This window comes from Manis javanica, chromosome 15, assembly GCF_040802235.1.
Source record: "Manis javanica isolate MJ-LG chromosome 15, MJ_LKY, whole genome shotgun sequence".
Lineage (NCBI taxonomy): Eukaryota > Metazoa > Chordata > Mammalia > Pholidota > Manidae > Manis > Manis javanica.
The window spans coordinates 753824-775128 of NC_133170.1; the positions used below are offsets into that span (position 1 = coordinate 753824).

The following is a 21305-nucleotide window of genomic DNA, read 5'->3' on the forward strand; positions in this document are numbered from 1 at the left end:
CCATTTGCATTTGTATTGTTTTACTCTTATTTACAGGTCTAAATTTAATTATCCCCACTTTGCAGATGAAAAAATTACAGCTCAGAGATTAAGTTCACAAAGGAACACATGACGGAATAGAAGAGCCAGGGTAACCGGAAGGCCTTCTTTTAGGACTGTGGGATTTGAATCCATCCAGGTCTGTCACATTTCAGATGCCATTGTGTGGTACGTTGCTTCTTAGCAGAACAAAACAATCAGAATTATTTTTCTGGTGTAACACCATCTTATCTTTTCTTTTCATCCTAACTTGATGACACTGTTACAGAAAATACATAGGGCCAGAACCTATGTAGAAATCTTCCCTTTTCTCCATCAACAGTACTATGATAGAGTATACCCTACTCAGACTGAAATCCCCTGAATCATTCCAAGGGATAATACAAAGGCACTTGGAGTTTAAAATGAATCAATTTCAGATAGTCAACTTTTGTGTATTTCCTTTCTAAAACTGCTCTGCCTGAGAACATCACCTCCTCTCTGATAACTGTTCTTCTCCCATTTTGGAACAGACGGCTAACTCTCCACCCCTCTTGGCAATATGGAATTATGTTGAACTGCATGGCTCTGGAGTTCCATCACTTGCAGGCTGTGTAACCGTGGGCAAGTCACATGACCTGTCTCTGAAATAGGGGAAAGTAACAGTGCACTGACCTCATAGGTTGTTCTTAGATTACAGGAGTTTATATGTAAATCACTTAAAACAATGCCTGGCACATAGTCAGAAACTATGTAAGTGTTAGCTGCTATTTTTGTTACTATTATCAATATTTAAAAGCTTCTGCAACTCCAAAGGGAGTATTAGGAACATCTGTGTCCACAAATCTTCCGACCAAGGTACTGCGGCAGGGCTTCCCATCTCTCCTAGGGGCTCAGTACTGTAGTTATGGGAAATGCCGGGCATTAGGCTCTGGCTATTCTGGCCCTTTGCTGTGTTCTGAGTTCAGATATATTACACAGTGAATACAGAATTTTTACTTAATGTCCTTCCCTCTTCTATCCCTCAGCTACTGTCAAAAAGTATATTACCTTTGAGGCAGAATATTATATAAGTAAAGCATAGAGCACATTTTAAGGAACAACATTGGTGGCATCTTATTTCACTTTGATGACAAACTCATGGCAAGTTTCTCTTAGAATTCTGAACAGATTTCTGAAGGGAGGAGTCATAGGAAACATATTAATCTACTTCCTTGGACTGAAAAATAAAGGTGGACTTTTTCTAAGTAATTGATTAAGATTCTCTTTTTCTAAGAGACTGATTAAAGAAGATACTTTTGATAAAAAAGATGTCTTTTTTTATCAGGTTATGTGGCAGACATTTTCCATAATTGAATGAGGTAAATAAATCTGCAGTGCCAAGATTTTGAGAGAAGTGTATTCGAAGCACATGATAAAAGCCTTTTATCAAAAAACATTGTACTGTTTTTAAAATTAACAATATTTCAATTTTCCTAACCCAGTGGTCCTCAAAGTATAGTCTCCTGATCTGCAGCATCAGCATCTCATGGGAACTCGTTAGAAAGTAAAATTCTCAGGTCCACCCGTATCAGAAACTCAGGGTATGGAGCCTAGAAATCAGTGCTGAGGCCTCACTGGGTGGTTCTGGTGCACCTTGAAGTTTGAGAACCACTGTGCTAATACCTCTTTACTGGTTAACAAGCGCATCTAAGTGAAAGAGCTGCAAGTATGAACATAATTTACAGTCCTGTTGTGTTAATACCTTCTTGGTATATTGTCAATAAACTTGAAATGAAATGTCCAATGACCAGGTAACAAATATGTATATGAGTCAAGTACTGCTAATTGAACTTTAGTGTCAGAAGATCCTTAAATATAATTAAATAATTTTGGATAATTCTGAAATTGAAAGTGTCATAAATTGTACCTTCATCTATTTATTTAGCCTCATCATTTATTATATCATTCTAACTTACATTTATAAAAAGGAAGAATAGAGATAGAATTGATGCTAAACCCAATTTCATTCTAGCAATAAAAAATATTCATTCAAAAGTAGTACTTTCCAGAGCACCAGGGAAAAAAGTGTTACGCTGTCCATCTCATTAATGGATGCACTTCCAATAATTTCATATTTTGCTTAATAATTATAAAAATTTGTGATGTGTTTCTTATTGCTTGATATAGCTACTTAAACTTATAACAATAAAACAAAATTTTAAACACCAGAGTTTTACAGAGTAATAGGAAACTGAAAAACCTAAAATTAAAATGTCTACATTTATAGCTGAGTATCAATAGGATGATAGGTATGAGTTTAAGGAGAAAAAGGGAAACTATAAAATTTCTGATATCAAGAATTATATATTCTTTAAGGGGATAATGGTATCAAGATCCCACTGGTCACAAAAAGTGAACTTTTATTTTAAAATATCAATATAATATACATGGAAACATTAACCTGCAACTGTTTAAATAATAATGAAGAATTTTAGATGTCCAACTAAAAGTGGGCGAGATGCCACATCTTCACAGCAACGAGGGAAGTGAATGAGAAGTGTGAGGACGCCCCTTCCACAAGCAGCGGTGGTGAACCAACTACAGGGTGCGGGCAAGGCATACAGAGACTCATAGAACTGACGTCGTTACTCACGGTGAGCAGGTGCTGACATGCTTACCAGCTCGAAAGTGAGGTCTCTCAGAACCCTAGGTTCCCACCTCTATCAGTGAATTACTATATATGTGAGCAAGCTGCAAACTCAGTATTTAATTCTGTCCACCTGCAAACGAGGACCAAATCTTTGGTTGGTGGGTAGGTTCATTTGTTAATGTTACTGGTCAGTGAAAAGGCAAAAAAAAGAGCAGCTTGCATCAAAATTACCCTTGAATATTCTTTAAATAGTCCACTATAGTTCAATGTTTCACTGACAACTTATTAATTCCTCTAAGTCTTTGTTGGACATAGTTTCTCAAGTCCTCAATTAATTTAATCTCCAGTTTCTTCTTTGAGGACAAAAATATACCTCCATCACCTACTTAACTGGTAGCATGAAGTGTTTCAATTCTTTGCCAAGGTCGAGAAACCATTACTATTCTGACCATCCATCCCCCACTATGCACTGGCTGTTTAACATCTGTTGCCTGCAGATAAAAGCTCATTGCAGATGGGCACTCAAAATCATCTGCCTTTTCTGTCTTCTATTACTTGTCTGCTTCTGTTAGTTGAACTCAAGTAAGTTAAATGCACACATGATACAACTCTACCATATATCTCAGAAGAACAAAATGGAAACTGATGGAATATATGATACATATTACATATTTCATGTATATAGAACATGGAATTTTGATATTATGAGTTAGAGTAGAAGACAGATTGGGACAATGATTAAATGAGAGGAGAAAAAGATCACTGAAGGAGATGGTGGTAGTCTGAACTGAGTCATAAGCCCTGCCAACTTATGAGGTCAAGGTATTTTGGAGACTCAACAAGATTTGTTGAGTAAATGGATGTGGTAGTTGGAGATTAAGGATAATAAGATTTTTGATTTAAAGGTAGTGGGGAAAGTTGAAAAAGATCTGAATGTATTTCCAGGCTGGAAGGAAAAAAAGATAGGTCTAAGACACAGGAATGGGGAGACGCGAGAGACCGAGACCCGGAGTATAGATTCAGGAGACACCAGTGCCTCTCCCAAGACAAGGGGAAAGTGAAGGAGTTCAGATGCTCCCAAGTTTGTGAGTGAAGGCATAAGAAGATGAAAAAAATTCACGCTACAAGGCCTCTACACCAGCTGCAAAGTAAGAGGTGGTAAGGTCAACTGAGAAAATGAGTCTCATCCATTAAAAACCAGGCAATAGAAATGTCTTAGAAACGGCAGCAGGTGAGGTGCAAGACGCACTGTTCTCTCTAGAACAAATGGAGGTGGACAAAGTGCTCCACAAAGAGGCTGAGTGCTAAAATATAAAAATAATGCTTCACAATGAGCTGCGCAAGACAAGTCCAAGGACCGATGGGAATGCTAATTATTACAGGTCTGAATTCTAACTGAAGACATTTGAGTTAAACAGAACTGACCCAAGAAAGCTCAGGAAGGGTGCACAACTGCAGGTGTGTGTGTGTGTGTGTGTGTGTGTGTGTGTGTGTGCACACGCGCACACATGCCTCAGCTAGGCTCTGATTCTGTGGTATTTGATCCAAGATCTAGAAGTGTTAGGAGGTATTATACTTCTGTATTCTGATGACCGCTCGAGAGAACTGGAAGGCACTGCATGATTCACCTGCTCCTGGTGTTACGTCTCCAATGACCGTAAGCACAAGAAGCCGCTTCCTATGACTCTCAGTTCCTCACACCTAACCCTCCGCTCTCGATCTTTCTCGACTTGACCCCTCTGTCACACTGTTCTTCCTCTGTGCTCGCCTTGACTCTGCTGCTCCTAGAATGCATGAGACTTAAGAAACAATGTCCGAAGTTCTCCTTCAGCCTCTATACAGCACAGTGCGAGTTCCCTGCACTGCACATTTGAATGCATCCACAGTGTCACATCTTACATACCAATGAACATACTGAAAGAGATGACGTAAAAACACCAACCTGGGGCAGATGCTACATGGGTCTGGGTTTGGACTTGCTCTACAGCTTGTGGCCTAATTTCAGATAAAACTTGATGACTGGAACTTGGATGTTCGACGAGCTTTACTGCAGCTAGTGCATCAGGGCCGAACATCTGAATATCCATAGAAACCAGACACACTAACATGTCTAAAATAAATTAAAGACCAATAGTTAATCAGTAATGTTTTAAAACAATGACATTCCTGAAAAATACATGTACAGAATACCGCTTCTCAAAGGCCAGTATATGAATCAGTGTACATCAGAATTGTCTGTGGACCTTTAAAAAAGATTTTTAGGCTCAATCTCTGGAGACTGATTCAGTAGCTCTGGGGTGGGGTTTAGGTATCTTTAATTTTAAAAAGCTTCCCAAGTGATTCTGATGTGTAGTCAGATTTAGGAACCACTGATGTGGAAAGTGACACCTTAATTTCTCAATAACACTACTTTCCAAGCCAAATCTTCATTAACTCTGATTTCAGTATTCATACCAAAGAAAGAAATCATTTTAATCACTGAGTAAAATGTTAACATGGCATGCTCTAGTATGTTTAAAACTGACAGCCCATTAAGGAGGTGAGCTCGTTGACTTGAAGGCCAGCACCACTACCAGCAACCTCTGGGACAGAAGAAAGCCTGTTCCACTCAGCTTTTGTTGCTTAATAGTAGCAGCTGACCATGTGAAAAAAGACCTTCTCCCCAGAGAGTCAGACAGAGCAGTTTTGTTGACTTTAAATTAGATAGCTAGTAAGACAGGTGGAGAGGAGGAAATGAATCACTGATCACCACATACGTCTGGTCTCTCTCTGAAGGCAACTGCCTGCTCAGCTAAGGCAGGTGGAGAGAACTGGGCAAAGCATTATGTCTTTCCGGGTAAGGCTCCTCAAGGTGAACAGCAGCCCCAGGATCAACTGTGATCTTGTACAACACCATATCAAATATTTTTTACTCAAGGTTTTACTTAAATGCTTCTTTTGTTTAGTCTTACCTATGCTCTTTTCTACTTTTGCAATTTTTGTGCAAGCAGCATCTCCCATTTCTGTGAGCATGTAGAGCACCTCGAGTGTTGAGATCACCAGCAGCACGTCGGGCAGAGTGAGATGGCAAATGATCTCCCGGTATGAGTCCTGGTCGACATACTCACAAATCAAAACACCATTGTCCTCTGCTTTGCAAAGATTCCCCAAAATTTCCATACCTGAGAAGCATACATACACACGTATTTGTTGTTTAACAGATGATGAAAAGCTTGTGTACCTCAGATAGCGAGAAGCATCAGTGACCACTTACCCCGCATCTTTAGAAATCTGTCCCTTGACATGAGACATTTTGTTACAGTATGAAACATTAGGTGAGTAGTTTTGAAATCAACAGGGTCCAATAAAAGCTGGAAAAAAGAAAAGACACTCTTGTGGCGATGGGATTCTTCTAGGACTACACATTTCAAATGTAATAAAAATGACCAGAACAATGCTGCATAACTTTATAAAATGTCATTACAATGAGAACAGCCATCACTAAATTTGGAGCATCATTTCAAATATTCCTTTTTTCTACGAAAGTGTGTGACACTTCTGTAATACCATCTTAGGCAAAAACTATATGTGAGCATTCACTGTTCTATAAATATGGCAAATATAGTAACATCACATCCTTAAATTTTAAAGTAACATTGCTAACTATAAAAACTGTTTAAGTTACTGTCACATGCTTACCTCAGCTGCAATATTTCCTAAGGTGTCAAGGCCTAATTGCCTTAGAGAAATAAAATGACTATGTGCAGAAAGTAATAGGAAACGAAGACAGGTACGATTAGCTGCCAAAAGCTTAACATTGCCCTCCTCAAAGGAAAGGTTTCGCAAAATCACTGCAATCTGAAGTACCCGTTGTCCTTCAATATCATTAATGCCCAGCTTCCGAGGTGGGTGAAATAAAGATTCCCAAATCCACTCTCCTGGTGTACCCTCTATAAAAGAAAAAATAAAATTTGTACTTAAATTGGTACCTCACTTATTATTATTGATATTTGAAAGTTACTACAAAACCTCACTAACTTACCATGGGACTTGTTTCTGTCAGAAATGAGGTCACGTACTTCATTGTCATCAACAATGTCTTTCCAAAACTGTAATGAGAAATTATTATACTTAATTGTGACAATTTAACTATTCTATTACTTTAAAAAGTTACACATACTTTGAAACTGTAATATTTCTACTTGTTTTTTAGTTCATGTAGATATCATATTCTATATACTTCATTCTTTGACATAAATGCTTGATTTTCTAAGTACTAGGTACTTATTATTTTGGACCAGGGGTTTCAGCATGGGGCCCGCAGATCCCAAAAGGTCTGTGAAAGAAATCCGAATACCTGTGAGCTTGATTGGGACGTTCAGAATTTCTTGAAACATTTTGTTCAAATCCAATTGTTAGACAACAAATCATAGTAATATTAACATACCTGTGACACTGTCATTAATATGAATCACAGATATTTTCAGATCATTTTCTAGGTATGGAAATATCTATAAATATGGCTTATGCTCATTAGTACTTGAAATGGGATGACATGAGAGATAATCAATGGAATTCCAATAACTGAAAAATGTAATATCTGAAATAAAATAATATGACTAGATGGGCTTAACTGGAGAAGAGAAAATGAAAACATAACAACAGAAAGGTATCCACAATGAAGCATCCAGAAAAAAAGGACTAAACACGGTAAGTAGATCCTCAGCTGCCTGTGGAACAGTATCATGGTATAACATATATACAACAGTCCCAGAAAAATAGGAAGAGAAAAAATCTAAAGAAACAATTGCCAAAACTTTTCAAATTTTATGAAAAATACCAAACCAAGAAACTAAATGAAACCCAAGTGAGGAAAGCAAAGCAAAGCACAAGGCACATAATAACCCAATTAAAGATCGTGATAACAGGAGTAGTGTAAAGGCAGTCAGAGGAGACACATCACACGCAGAACCGAAAGAATGACAATGACTTCTCGTAACAATGCAAATCAGATGGCAATACATTACCTAGTGCTCAGATACTATCCTGAAAGATATAATTTTATACCCAGCAAAAATACCCTTCAAACATAAAGATGAAATAAAATTTTCAGAATAAAAGCTGAGAGTCAAAACTCAACCACATCAATATTTCACAAAGCAAAAAGGTCTGAACACCCTGGTGAAAAGGAAGAAATTGCCGAAAAGGCACAATGAAATATAAGCTGCCTATAAAACACCAAAGATGAAAAGCCTAAGGATAGAAAAGATCTATCATGAAGCATTAACCATAAGAAAACTGATGTAGATAAATATTAGACAAGTGCCTTCAGACAAGGGACTACCAGAGGTCAGGGGAAATATTTTATAATGATAAATAAAATATAAATCATCAAGAAAATACAATGATCCTAAATGTACATGCAACTAGTAACAGAGGTTCAAAAATACATGAACCAAGAACTGAGAGAACTGAAAGGAAATACAAAGACCCATAGTTGATCATTTCAACACTTATTTCTCAGGAAATCATAGAGCAATTATATAGAAAAGCAGTAATGATACAGAGATCCTGAAGAACACTGTCAAACACCTTGCCTTGTCATCAATAAACACTACATCCAACAATAGCTGAGCATACATCGTTTTCAAGCGCACACGAAACATTAACCAAGAACGACCATATGCCTGGCCATAAAACAAGTCTTGGTAAGTTTAGAAGGACTGAAATCACACAGAATATGTTGTCTCACAATAATGAATGTGATTAAAAATCAGTAATAACTACATCAATAATGCTACTAATAAAAGCTAGTTTGAAAACAATAAAAAAATTAAACAGCACAGTTCTACACAGCCCATTAATCAAAGAAGAAATCACAAGAATAAGAAAATATCTTGAACTAAATGATAATGAAAACTCAAACTTGTGGGATGCAGCTAAAGCTGCTTATAGAGGGAATTTTTAGCTTTTTATGCTGATATTAGGTAGGAAGAAAAGTTTAAAACCAACAGTGTAAGTTAATATTTTAAGAAGCCTGAGAAAAGCAAAGTAATTCATAATGAAAGTGGCATATAAATAAAGAGTTGAGTGAATACATGGAGATGGAGTTGTTATAATATTTTTGCATTATTTAAGAGGTAAAAACACTAATTTAGTAAATTAGTAAGAAATAAAAATATAATCTCCAGTGTAACCAATGAAAGAACAGAAAAAGTGTATAAATACTAAACTAATAGTGGGCAGAAAATTGAATAATAAACAATACTACCAAATCAATTTAAAAAAAGGCAAGAAAGGAGGAAGGGAAAAAAAAAAAACTGAACAGGCAGGACACACAGAAACCAATTCAAAACAGGGTAAATTTAAACCCAGTTGAAATGAAATTACATAACATAAATGGAATAAATGTATGAATTTAAAAACAAAGTTTTTTCACACTGGAAAGAAAAGCTCAAATATTTGTTGTTTATAAAAAGCACATCTAAAATAAAGGGATAAGAAAGACTGAAGGTAAACCTGAACCATATAAATACCAACCAAATAGAAGCTAATGTAGTTTTATTGATACCAGACACACACAAAAAATAGCCTTACAGGTAAAAAGGACACTTTATATTATGTTCAACTGACCAAAAAGCTATAACTATATGTATGCACTAAATAAGTTTTGAACTATAAAAAAATACAGTGATAGAACTATAAGAAGAAAGAATCATATCCACAATCAAACTGTGTGTTTTAACATACCTCTCTCTGAACAAACAAAGAAAACAACACCACCACCAACAACAAAAAACCAGCACTGATGTGGAACATGAATATCATAATTAACTGTGTTGGCCTAACCCACTATATAGAAATTTATATCCAACTTCAGAATATGTATTATTTTCAAATACACATGGAGTGTTTATAAAATCTGATCAATGCTATCAAACACAAGATGAAAACATTTCAAAGGTTTAAAATGTAACAAAGTATGTATGTTCTCTCTGAGCACAGTGAAATTCAGTTAGATATTAATAAGAAAACTAGAAAAACTATGTATATTTTTGGAAATTGAGAAAATTCCCTTCTTAATACTCCATGTATCAAACAAGAAATCATAATGGAAATGAGAAGATATTTTAAACTGAGTTGTAATAAAAACATGAAATATCAAAATTGGAAGAATAAAGTTAAATGTGTGCTCAGAAGAATTTTATGATTTTAAACTTATGTATTATAAAAATAAAAACAAAAATCAATGATCTAATAAGCACCAGCCCAAGAAGTTAGAAAAGGTGTAGCAAATTAAGCCCAAATAGAGCATAAAGAAATAGAGAGCAGAAATCAATGAACACCTACAACAGAAGTGACCATCCAATCATCTTCAACACATTGTCTCCGTGATTTCACGTGATCAGTGATCATACTGACAAACCCCGTTCCCCACAAGTAAATGAACATTTATACTTTAACCAATTTTCTGAAGGTCAGGTAATTTCGGTCTAACCACAACCAAGAGGCTTGACTCTTAATGGGTGGGGCGAGGACAGTACATAGGACTTTGGATCAGCTTGTGAAGTGGGGAATTAATATGAAGCCCATTATCATGGAGAGAAATGTGAAGGCTTATACCCTCAAAGAAAGGGAGAGAAAAGGAATTGGCTGTCTGTCATTGAGCTTTGAGTTAAAAATAATCTCCTAAATATTTCAGAACTAGTGTGCTCTGCAACGTCCATGGTTTTGGTTTCACTATCAGTCATCAGGAAATCTCCAATAAAGAAATTAATATAAAGTCATTCTGATCGGTGTTTCTTTTTAGATGATTGGCAAATGCAACAGAGACGTGGAAAAATCTGTGCAAAAATTCCACAGAAACAAGTCTGCTGAAATGTATAAACCAGCATTATAAAACGCAAAGGAATAACCCACCTGTAGTCAGAGTAAGTAGAAGCAGGGTTGCAAGAGGCTTAGATATTAGAGTCATCAAGGTGTGTGTGCTTGTATGTAGATATATATTTAACTTGTGATTAAGATTTTATATGTTATTTGTAATATATTTTATATTTACATTTGTTTAATTTATATATAATATTAATAAAATATATTTTAAGTGTATATTTTTAATTAAAAAATAAGTGGAGAAGATCAAAAAAATGGCAAATGAAAAACTACAAGGAGAACTTCTAGAGCTTAAAACACAGCCTCTGAAACTTAACATATCAGTCAAGTAGCATATTAGCCACAGATGAAGACTGGTTAGGTATAATGAAAAACAGTGCTAAGGGAATTACCCAGAATGCTGCTCAGAATCTGGGTATTCTTAGATTTACTGCTTCTGTTACGGGTTGACCAATCTCAGAATTAATGCATAATAAACTAAGAGCTTTATTTCTATTTATTAGCTATTCTAAGATTTTTTTACTCAGTCACAACTTTCAAATAGGTATCTTTATGTATTATACTAAAGATTAAAGTGTGGATAGTATCACATACACAAAAAAGCAACCACTGATCCTTGGCCTTGGGCTACACATAATTCAGTGGTTCAGTACTGTAATTTTGAATTACCTTAACAAAATCTCTATCAGTCTTCTCTTTCCATTCTTCTCCAAATACAGTAGAAAAGGATCCTAAAGCTAGAAGAATAAATAGTATATTCAGTATGATGGAATTATTTCTTTCACTTAATTCCTTAATAATAGCTAGATTTAGAAAAACAATAAAATCACACTTTTGTATCTTGTTCACTAAAAATTCATAGTCAATGACAGAAAGTCATGATGATCTCTGTTGAAATATAGTTTAAACTGTAGACTATAAAGAAAATTTGTGTCTCTATAAACCAGAAACACACAACTCACGTTCATAATAGTTATATAGACAATACAGAAATGAAGAGAACTGTAACAGTTACTCTGCAGCAAAAGAATATCAAAGTCAAACTTACGTTCTTCCTATTAGATAGCAGATTGTTACACTTTTAAATGTTCATATTAATTAAAAAATAATTTTGTAATTTGTATTTCAAATAATATAGGGCAGGGCATTCTTTGGAAATAAAGTATACAAATGAAATCTGATTTAATAATCATTCTCAGGACTATGGTTTGTATTTCTTGATTAAGTTGTTTAAGGAGACAAGTCAAACCATCCATTTCAAAGCCTGCTTCTTAGTAACACCCTGCCCCTACCCCACACAGAAAAGGCTGAGGCATATACAGGGACATGTTATATCCTTTTTTGTCCTTTATGATGCCAGCTCATATTGTCAGTCATAGGACAGACAGTAAAGCAATGATACAAATGTGACACAATATACAACTTCCTTTAAAAATCAGGTTCTCATCAAGAGATTAATTCTGTAACAAAACCTACTGCTTTTAGAATGCAGAAAGAAACTATACTGTGGCAAATATTAACAGAAAAACTAGTTTTGTAAGTGTACTTCTTTTAAAAGAAGTCAGCCTCCTTAACACATGTGTTGTGACAGTCATAACAAATGAATGTATTTTCTGCTGTAAAAGATTTACTGAGTCTTTACAGTTTATTATACTTTAAGTTCAGACCTCATATTTACTTAATATTGAGTAAAATAGGTTAGAATAAGAATTTTCATTGGAAAAGTATTAAAAAGAATGAATAATAAATTTTAATGTAAGTTACATTTATCATTGATATTTAAACATTAAGATTATAAGGAAATGATACAAAGAATAGATGTGAAAGTTGTTAATAAGTAAATGAACTATAGTGACCTAAAGAATTTCATAAAATATCAAACTTACATATACAGTAGCAGCTTAATCAGAAAATGATGACCACACACTAAAGAGAGACAAGGTTTTGTTTGTTTTGAAAAAAACCCAGTGAAGAAAAACTTCACTGGGAAAAGAATATTGGATAGCAATATAAGATGGGAAAATAAATTTTCTGTCACATGGAATTTTTACTAGTTTTTCTTCAAACACACCAGAAGTATAAACATTCCATACTTTTAAAAGTGACATCCACATGTATTTCTCAACTAAAATTCCACATTCTCAAAAATAAATCAGAACCTCTCAAAAGCCTAACCAAATCAAATATATCCTCTATGTCGAAGGACTTATTTTCATAATATAAATTCAGTGTTTTAAGCATAGGGTATTCATAAAGTCCCTATGTACTCTGGAACTCTAAACTACTGATGCTGGAATGACAGAAACATTCCTTAAGAAGCATTTGCTAACTTCCTAGTTTCAGATTACTATATAGCAAAATAATTTAATGTTTTAAATAAAAGTGCCTAAATGATGCATGGAAATAAATTGGATCTTGAGAATGTAATGCCTCGGTGCACCAAAGCTGGTAAGATTACTTCTATCATACATATACATGTAATCCTTGTCTGATGATTAAATGCTGAGCCTTCACTAGAATTATTCTAGTTTGAGAATATTCATTCTATCTGAAAACGTTTTAAGATTTCTAAAAAAAAGTGAAATAATTTAAAACTCCATCCTATATGAAATGCCAAAAAGATAAAAATATTAGGAACCTACCATGAAAGTGAGATAGAAATATACCAATTTTAGATCTTCAAAGTTACTATAAACACTGAGAAATAATTCATTCACCCATGTAACTAAGAATAGTTCCAGTGAAGCCAGTATTTATTTAATTTCAATATCATCTTCATACAAAGTAACGTCAAATTATAAGGAATCCTACTTAGATAATCTCAAATAAAATTATGTTTAAAAATACAATATTCAATCCAAATCAAACTGCAGAAAAATGAACTCACTTGCAAACATGTTGCTATTTAAAGATGAAAATAAAGTTATGAATTTATAAAATATTTTAAGAAATTCTCTCTCAGACTGTGTCCACTGTGCTATAAGTTTTCTACATGATAAAATAATTTCAGGAATGTCAAAACCTTATCCTTTAATACAATATACTTCTGGCAAAAGTTACGATGGTATTGGGGTAGAAGCAAGGTTGAAAAGCAAGAACAAACTCTATATCAGTAACATAACCTGACAGATATTTAAAAAAAAAAAACAAAACTATAAGCAGGGAAAGATTTCAAAACGTATAAATCACTATTAAACTACAATCAGATAAATGAGAAATCTGGTCTGAAAAGTAACCTGGGTTTAATAAGAAATAATTTCACCAAAAATAAAGAATTTTATATATAAAAACCCATAAATAGCAAATCCTACAAGTAAAAGGGATATAAAATATTTGATAAATCTTACTTTAATTATTTAGGCAGCAAATTCTCAAATGCATTGACCTAAACTGTTTAGTTAAAGGTTATAACCACACACTAGCAGAACCAGACCTCAGGAAAACAGTTTCTCCCAGGTCCTGGTTTTCTCTATCAAAATTTTCTATTAATCAATCTCCTCAAATCAAGAAACCCATATATTACTCTAAGAAAAACCCAGATTTTTTATTAAAAGTTCCAGTGAGACACTTATTCTTCAAATATTTAAAGTTAAAAAAAACCTCAAGCATTCATTACCTTAAATATTTAATGTAATAAAATTAAGTAAAGAATGCTATTACACTAATAAAAAGTGCATTTCTCCTTAAAAACCTTAAAAAAACCCATCACCCCTTTATAGACTGGCCATGTAATATTTTCAGCTTAAAACTTACTGTCGTCAAACACCCCGGCGTTAGCAAGTAACAAAGTGATGATTTTAGGGTCTTTTTCAAGTTGCATGACATGCTTGCTCTCATTTGACAGGAGAGTGCACACATTAATAGCAAAGTCCACTTCATTTGGGAGTCCAGATAACAGTGAGAGCACCAGTTTATTATAATCATTTGGCGAATTGAAGTCCATAGATAGCCCATAACTTTGACGCAGATAATCTAAAAATGATAAAAATGAAAGTACATTAAAGATTAGAAGCCATTTTGGTTAGTATGTTCTGAATACAGGACAGAAACTTGTTTCTTTTATAAAATATAAACTGAGTAGAAGTTTAAAGAGTTCAACTTTCTGAACTTAGGTTAAAATTACATTCTTGAAAAAGTATTAAAACACAAAAAAATGTACACACCCTCTTGGAAATCAGTACCAAATTATTATTGCTTATGATTATTTTTATAATTATAAAATTATTATTATAATTATTTTAACCAAGCCTACACTTTATCCCTATTGCATTTTAAGGCACTTATTCTGATTTTTATATCCTATAAGCCACAGAGACTGGTTCCTTTGAGATTTTTTATATAATTTTATACACACTGCCTATCTTCTTTAACTGTAGGGAATTACTACCTTTTCAGGTCAGATATATTGTGATATAGTTAACATAGTAAACTGCATGCTTTTTAGTTCTATAATTCTATGAGTTTCGACAACAGTCTTTTAACCATTACCATAATGAGGATAGAGCATTTCCATCACCCCAGAAAAGTTTCTTTATGCTCCTTTAAAGTCAATCCCTTTCTCCACCCAGAGACAACTGATCTACTTTCTGTTCCATAGCTTTGTTTTGTTTTAAAATGCCAAATAAATGGAATCACACAGTATGTAGTAGCCTCTTGTGTCTGATTGTTTTCGTTTAGCAAAATGCTTCTGAGGTCACTGCCCAAGATGATGCCCGTACCAGTAGTTTGCTCCTTTCGCTGCCCTCCACTGGACATGACACAATTTACTTATCTTCCTTGGTTGAGGGGCATTTGGATTGTTTCAGTTCTGGGCACTGATGAACATAATTATAAACATTCACGTACAGGACTTTGAGCGGAAGTATTTTTTAATTTCTCTTGTATTGTTGGGCCATGTGTAAGTGTACGTTTAAGTCTGTAAGAAGCTGTGGAACTGTTTTCCCAAGTGGGTGCCGTCCTATATCACCACCGGCAGTGCACCAAGAGTCACTGCTCTACATCCTTACCAGCACTTCAAATATCGTCAGATTTAAATATTCTGAATATGAGTCACTTTATCTAAGTATCTTTTTTGTAAATATTTTCTTCCTGAAAGGGGCTTTTCATTTTCTTAACAGCGTCTTCAAAGAACTGAAGTTTTAATTTTGACGAAGTCTGATTTAAAATTTTTTACCTTTTTGGCTCATGCTTTTGTGTCCTAAGAAATCTTTGCCTCACCCAAGGTAACTAAGATTTTCTATAGAAAATTAACTTGAAACACTTTAAAAAACCTGAAGGTAGGAAAGATGGGCTTACAGAACACTAATTTATAATTATAATTATACCCATAAAAAACTGTTTATGTCTCTAGAAATACTGACTCTTAATTGGTGAAGTCTAAGCCTTGGCAGCTGTAGCTTTCCTTAGACACATGCCTCACGTACATTTTTTACACAGAGATGAACTAGTTTAATGGGAGAAGGCAAGAAAACAAGAGTTTGAAAACTTATAGAAGGAACATTTCAGAAACATGGATTTTTAAAAGGAAACTTATTTAAACCTCACCAAATGGAATGCAAGCAGAACTGTACTGTCACAACATGCCGTAAGAGAAAATCACGTAGGGAGGAAATTCCACTTCCCAATGTAGACATTTGGGGAGATAGATGTCTCCTCAATTCTAAAATATTCTAGAAATTTCTCCAATAATATAATGGTGAAGACGTGCCACAACAGTTATAAACAACACGACACAGATTCTTTATAATGTTTAAGGTTGAACAGTAACTTTTTTAATCTTGACAAATGAAATACCCCATAAATAAAATATAAAAGAAGCATCTGGAGAAAAAGCAACAGAAAGGTGAGGATAGGGAACAGTTGCAGTATTCTATGCAATACCCTGTAATTGGTGAGGAAGAGCCAAGTCTCAGCAATAGTTAAGCTTTCCTGGTTCCACTGAACTCTCAGGCCGAGCTCCTGAACAGAACCAATGTGGAATTCCCATGGATAACCGCCACAACACTGTCGATGTGCTTTCAATATGATCCTAAAATTGCTGTTTATTACTGAAAAATGAGGCGCCATCAGATACTCAACTGAGTACATCCTTACTTGAAAGACTATGCCAAAGTCACCTCCAGTTAAAATGAAATCTTAAAATATTCTAATTATGAAAAGTCCCTTAATTATATCAGGTTTGGTAAAGAGCCCTAAGACAATGTAAGAGAAAATGCTTACATTTTAAGATCCTTCCTCCCCTCCCCAAGAATATATGATCAAACAGCTATAATTCTGTAATCAGAATGGGATTAGAAATTTATCTTCAACATTCCTGACTCAAAGTTTATACGAAACAGATCACTGCTGACAAAGTCAGTCTGAAGCAGCCACTTCTCAAGGTGCCTCAGTGTGGAGGGAGGGGGAGCTGCTCCCGGAGCGCCATCTGCACCGCAGGGGCCGCACAGCACATCACTTCCACTGGTATCCACAGTGGTTGCTTAAGTCAGAATATGGGACATTTAAAGGAAAATATTTACTTAATACAACTGATATGACCAAAAACAAAAAAACAAAGAAAAACTTGCTGTATGAAACTTTTCCAAATTTATCTACCAAAAATGCAAATAGACAGCACAGCTGGCTTTTACCAAAATGCTTAGACTGGATTGGATTAAATGATCACCAGAATCCTGGCTAGCACTAAAATCCTACAATTGTTCATTTCAATGAGTTGTCATTTATCAATTTTGCCTTTCACAATTTTTCTGCTATATTGAAAACAAATTCTTAAATATTTATTTTAATTTAAAAATTAAAATTTTAATTTTAGTGTAAGAGACCACTAGCAAAAAGTTCTTAATAATCCTGCCTTATAGTTCTGCTGAACAGACTGTATCCAAACCAATGATGAGGCAAAACAGAAAAAGAAGGAAACCAAAGGATTACAGTAAGAAAAAGTATGGAAAACTGCAAATAAATGGCAAAGCACCACATATTGATGACAATGTTTGATGATCCTAAAGCGCAAGGCAAAATATGCTCAGTAATTTTTGCCACCCAAAGTCACTGGACAAAATGAGTCAATATTCTCATGGGAAAATTTGATTCCACATTCTAGCACTATACAATATTCTTTTTGACATTTTGTAGAATTGACCATTATGAGTAGAACTGTACTTCATACCAAATGTCCTGGCGTCATTGCCAATTGCAATTTATTATATTACCTTTCAAATATTGTTTTAGAATAGCTTTTCTTAATATCAACAATATAAGTATCTCTAGATAAATATTTATCCAAAGACATTCATCCAAAACCTCAAAGGACAATAGGGCTATATGATCAAATATAGACACAAATCTTTTAAAATTTATAACTAAAATTTCCTTAAGGCTCTTAATCTCTCACTAGGTAATTCCATTTTGGGGTCTATTTAACACACACACACACACACACACACACACACACACACACACACACACACACACACACACACACACACACACACACACACACACAGCTATAAAGGGCACTCTATTTTCCTTAACGGCACTCAAAAATAATCACCAGTGCTCACTTTTAGAGCAACATCATGCATGATGTTGCTATGGGATCCTAAAAACTAAAAGCACCTTTCCACTCATAAGAACTGCCCTGAAACACCACGCCTTCTTGTTATGAATTTGATACACTATAGTCTGATGTTCCCCACCCATTCCAACTCTCTTTCTTTTTACGAGTTCCCAGCCTGGTTTTCTCATACTACATATGTTACAGAACTGCTCGGATTTTCCTATTAAAAAAAATGAGACAGGCATAGGACAACACGTCAGGGAGGAGTTATTATCACCAGGTTAAGCAATTCTGTTCATTCCCATAACCTGTGTGCCCTAACAATGACCCTCACTAGGCTTCTGAAGTACCAGAAATATTTGCATCATCATTCTTAAGTAAAGCAGTTTAATTGAGGGAGAAAACAACATGGAATCAGGCAACAAATTCATTTTAAACAAGATCAAATATAGAAACGGGTCAGTTTAGGAAACTACAGTAGCAGACACCAAACTCTACTTAAGCTCCAAGACGGGACAGCTCTGCCATTGCTGAAATGTAGGAATCACACAGCCATCAAGTTAATAATGGTTGTAAAAGGGACTTGGACAGTATGTAGGAACACCTTCTACAACATCCTTGAGATTCAGTAATAGTCATTAGTTCTTTCTGGGAACAGGGAGCAAATCACCTAACAAGTCACCCTGTTATATTTTGTCAGCATCAACTAGTAGCATGATACTCTACATGGTGACCTAAAATACCCCCTTTAACCTTGGTTCTTGAGGTAGTAACAAACTGCTCATTAAAAACAAAGCTAGGTTTGGTTTGCACTCACCACCCTCTGCCCTAAATACAGAAAAGCATCAGATGAAACCTCTTCTAATGGTGGTGACAGATTGTAAGAGACCGCTTCTTCAGTTAGTATCGACTGGGGAGGAAATATGGAGTTCCATATCAAAGACACTTTAGAAATGATAATGGAAAATAAAATAAAAAATTAGTGACAGCACATTAGAGTTTAAAATCTAAGAATAACCTATAAGAGACTGGGACCAATGAAGAATAAGTATCTAGAAAATTATAAATTTATTAAGAACATACCCTTGAGAAAGATGTATCTTTCCCTTTTTAGGCCAAATTCTGGTGACTGAAGAAAAGAGATGCTTACGCCTCTGGAGCATTCTTCCCAGTCATCACAGCCCTGATACCCAAACGCACCAAACACTGGGGCCCCCATCTACTCTGACTCAGAAACTTCTTTATTAGACTCTCAATCTGATTACTTCCAATTTGAGTCCTCTGTAACTATTACAAGAATGACATAAGTGAAAACATCTTATTCCTGGTAGTACGGCAAGAAAATAGTCAAATAGCTAGAAACACTTCTGAGGAATTTCGGGGCTGGGAGTTCCAGTAGTTGTAGAAAATCTAGTGGGTGCTACAGAAGTATTCTTGGTTTCCTCAATACTAAGAGGACCTTTTTTTTCTCTTTTTAGTGACTATTCAGATTCAACTGACCATGAGTCAAAAAGAGTAAGGAAAAAAACTTTACTTGAAAATTTAGGTATCTGTAACTGAAAATTCTTGGAACCAGAACTCTAATGCAGCCCATGACAGAAAGGGCCCTGATACCACTTAGATGTGGACCTTTGAAAGCTGCATTACCCCAAGGCCAAGTGTTCCATACACACAGCAGGGGACTGATGCATTGGCTGATGTCTACTTTCCAATATGCCATGTTAAATTCCAGTGAGGTTTACCTGACACACTGTGTTGCTGGTAATTGTAGGAAGATGGAATTGCACCAATAGGAAGCTGTGGCTTCGGATTGCCTGGTGGGACCTCATCATCCTCCTCCCCAAAATGATGAACTTTCTCGTACTTTTCTAGGTAACTGAAATAGAAAAACACACCGCAGAGATTTAAAAATAAAGTTACATCTTACTCCTACCATGTGTATCTGTTTTCCTTTACTGGAGGCCCTAAATTAAAAAAGAAAAATACCACAAAGCTTACTAGTGGAATGATCACTTCAGAAGTAATACTGCAGAGAAACTCACTGAAGTGGTTCTAACGTTTTCTGTATTTTAGAAAAGACCACACGATTACTCATATAAAAATTCAAAAGTAGGGAGTATCCATGTACTCATGTATCCATTATACAATGGATAACCATATGTAAATGAATGGCAACAGACTTTATTTGCTGACATAAAAAATATTATACAGCGTTATTTAAAAACCAAGTGAAAATGAGAAGATTCTGGCCTCTTCAATCTCACTCTTCAGAGACAACTGCAGGATCAGATGCATACTTCAGTATCTTTTTTGTGCACATTTTTACCTAACGTCTTTTACCAGATATCTTAGGTATTTAGGTATGTCAATTCACATATAGCCACCTAATTCTTAACAGCTATATAATTTGATCTTATTGGTATAGTAAATTTAACTAGAACTCAGTGATACATTTAGTTACTTTCAGCTTTGTGTTTTGCTCTTACAAATCAGGCAACAATAAGCTTACTCTTGCACTTGTTTTGAGTATTTTTCTCTGGAGAGACAGTGGAAATGCTATACCCCTTTAAACAGCAATATAGCCAAATTCCCGTCCAAAAGTGATGTGCCTAATACATTATGACTAATTTATAAGATAGTTTCTGTATCCCTCACTCTATCACTATTACTGGGTATGATCAATCTTCTTAATATTAATTAGAATTAAAATTGCAAATTCTCTATCAATCATTACCTACCAGTTTATAATAAGATTCCCAAGTAAGATTTCAACATGGGGATACAATTGGTCAAACCCATCAAATACAATGCTGTAACTGACAAACTTGTTACTGTACTTTACAAGTAAGACATTAAGCTGATTAAATACAATGACTTACATTTACCATAGCAAAGTTCTCGATGTGCTTATTTTACAGATGACTCTATCTGCCACTCTTGACCCAGGCAGACCATAGCTCCACTAGTAGTTATTTCAAAAGTCCTGCAGCTACCCACCCCTTTGCTGTTTCAGTTACAGGTGGCTGAGATGAGGGAGGGTGGGTATCAATGAACGTACAGATGTATCAGGAGTATTCTTTTCAGTGCCAAACCTTAACTTTCAAGGTAGGATGAATGGAAGCTATAATTTTACAAATAACAAAAACTAATGACATGGAAAATCATTATCATTCCTCGTTTTCCCCTTTCCAGCTTTGCAAGGCACAATAATTCACATCTTTGAGCCTGGAA

At 35.0% G+C, this 21305-nt stretch overlaps 1 protein-coding gene across 2 annotated transcripts in view; it reads right to left on the reverse strand.

The window, feature by feature from the left end:
- Positions 1–21305, reverse strand: part of ARID2 (AT-rich interaction domain 2) — a 148174-nt gene that overhangs the window by 42262 nt on the left and 84607 nt on the right. For both annotated transcript variants that reach the window (XM_037009498.2, XM_037009506.2), the window contains 8 exons: positions 19817–19950; positions 14273–14491; positions 11189–11256; positions 6672–6738; positions 6329–6579; positions 5904–6000; positions 5602–5811; positions 4593–4760 (listed from right to left, as the gene is read on the reverse strand). In XM_037009498.2, coding sequence (XP_036865393.2) covers positions 4593–4760; positions 5602–5811; positions 5904–6000; positions 6329–6579; positions 6672–6738; positions 11189–11256; positions 14273–14491; positions 19817–19950 — 1214 coding nt within the window. The remainder of the gene's footprint in view (positions 1–4592; positions 4761–5601; positions 5812–5903; positions 6001–6328; positions 6580–6671; positions 6739–11188; positions 11257–14272; positions 14492–19816; positions 19951–21305) is intronic.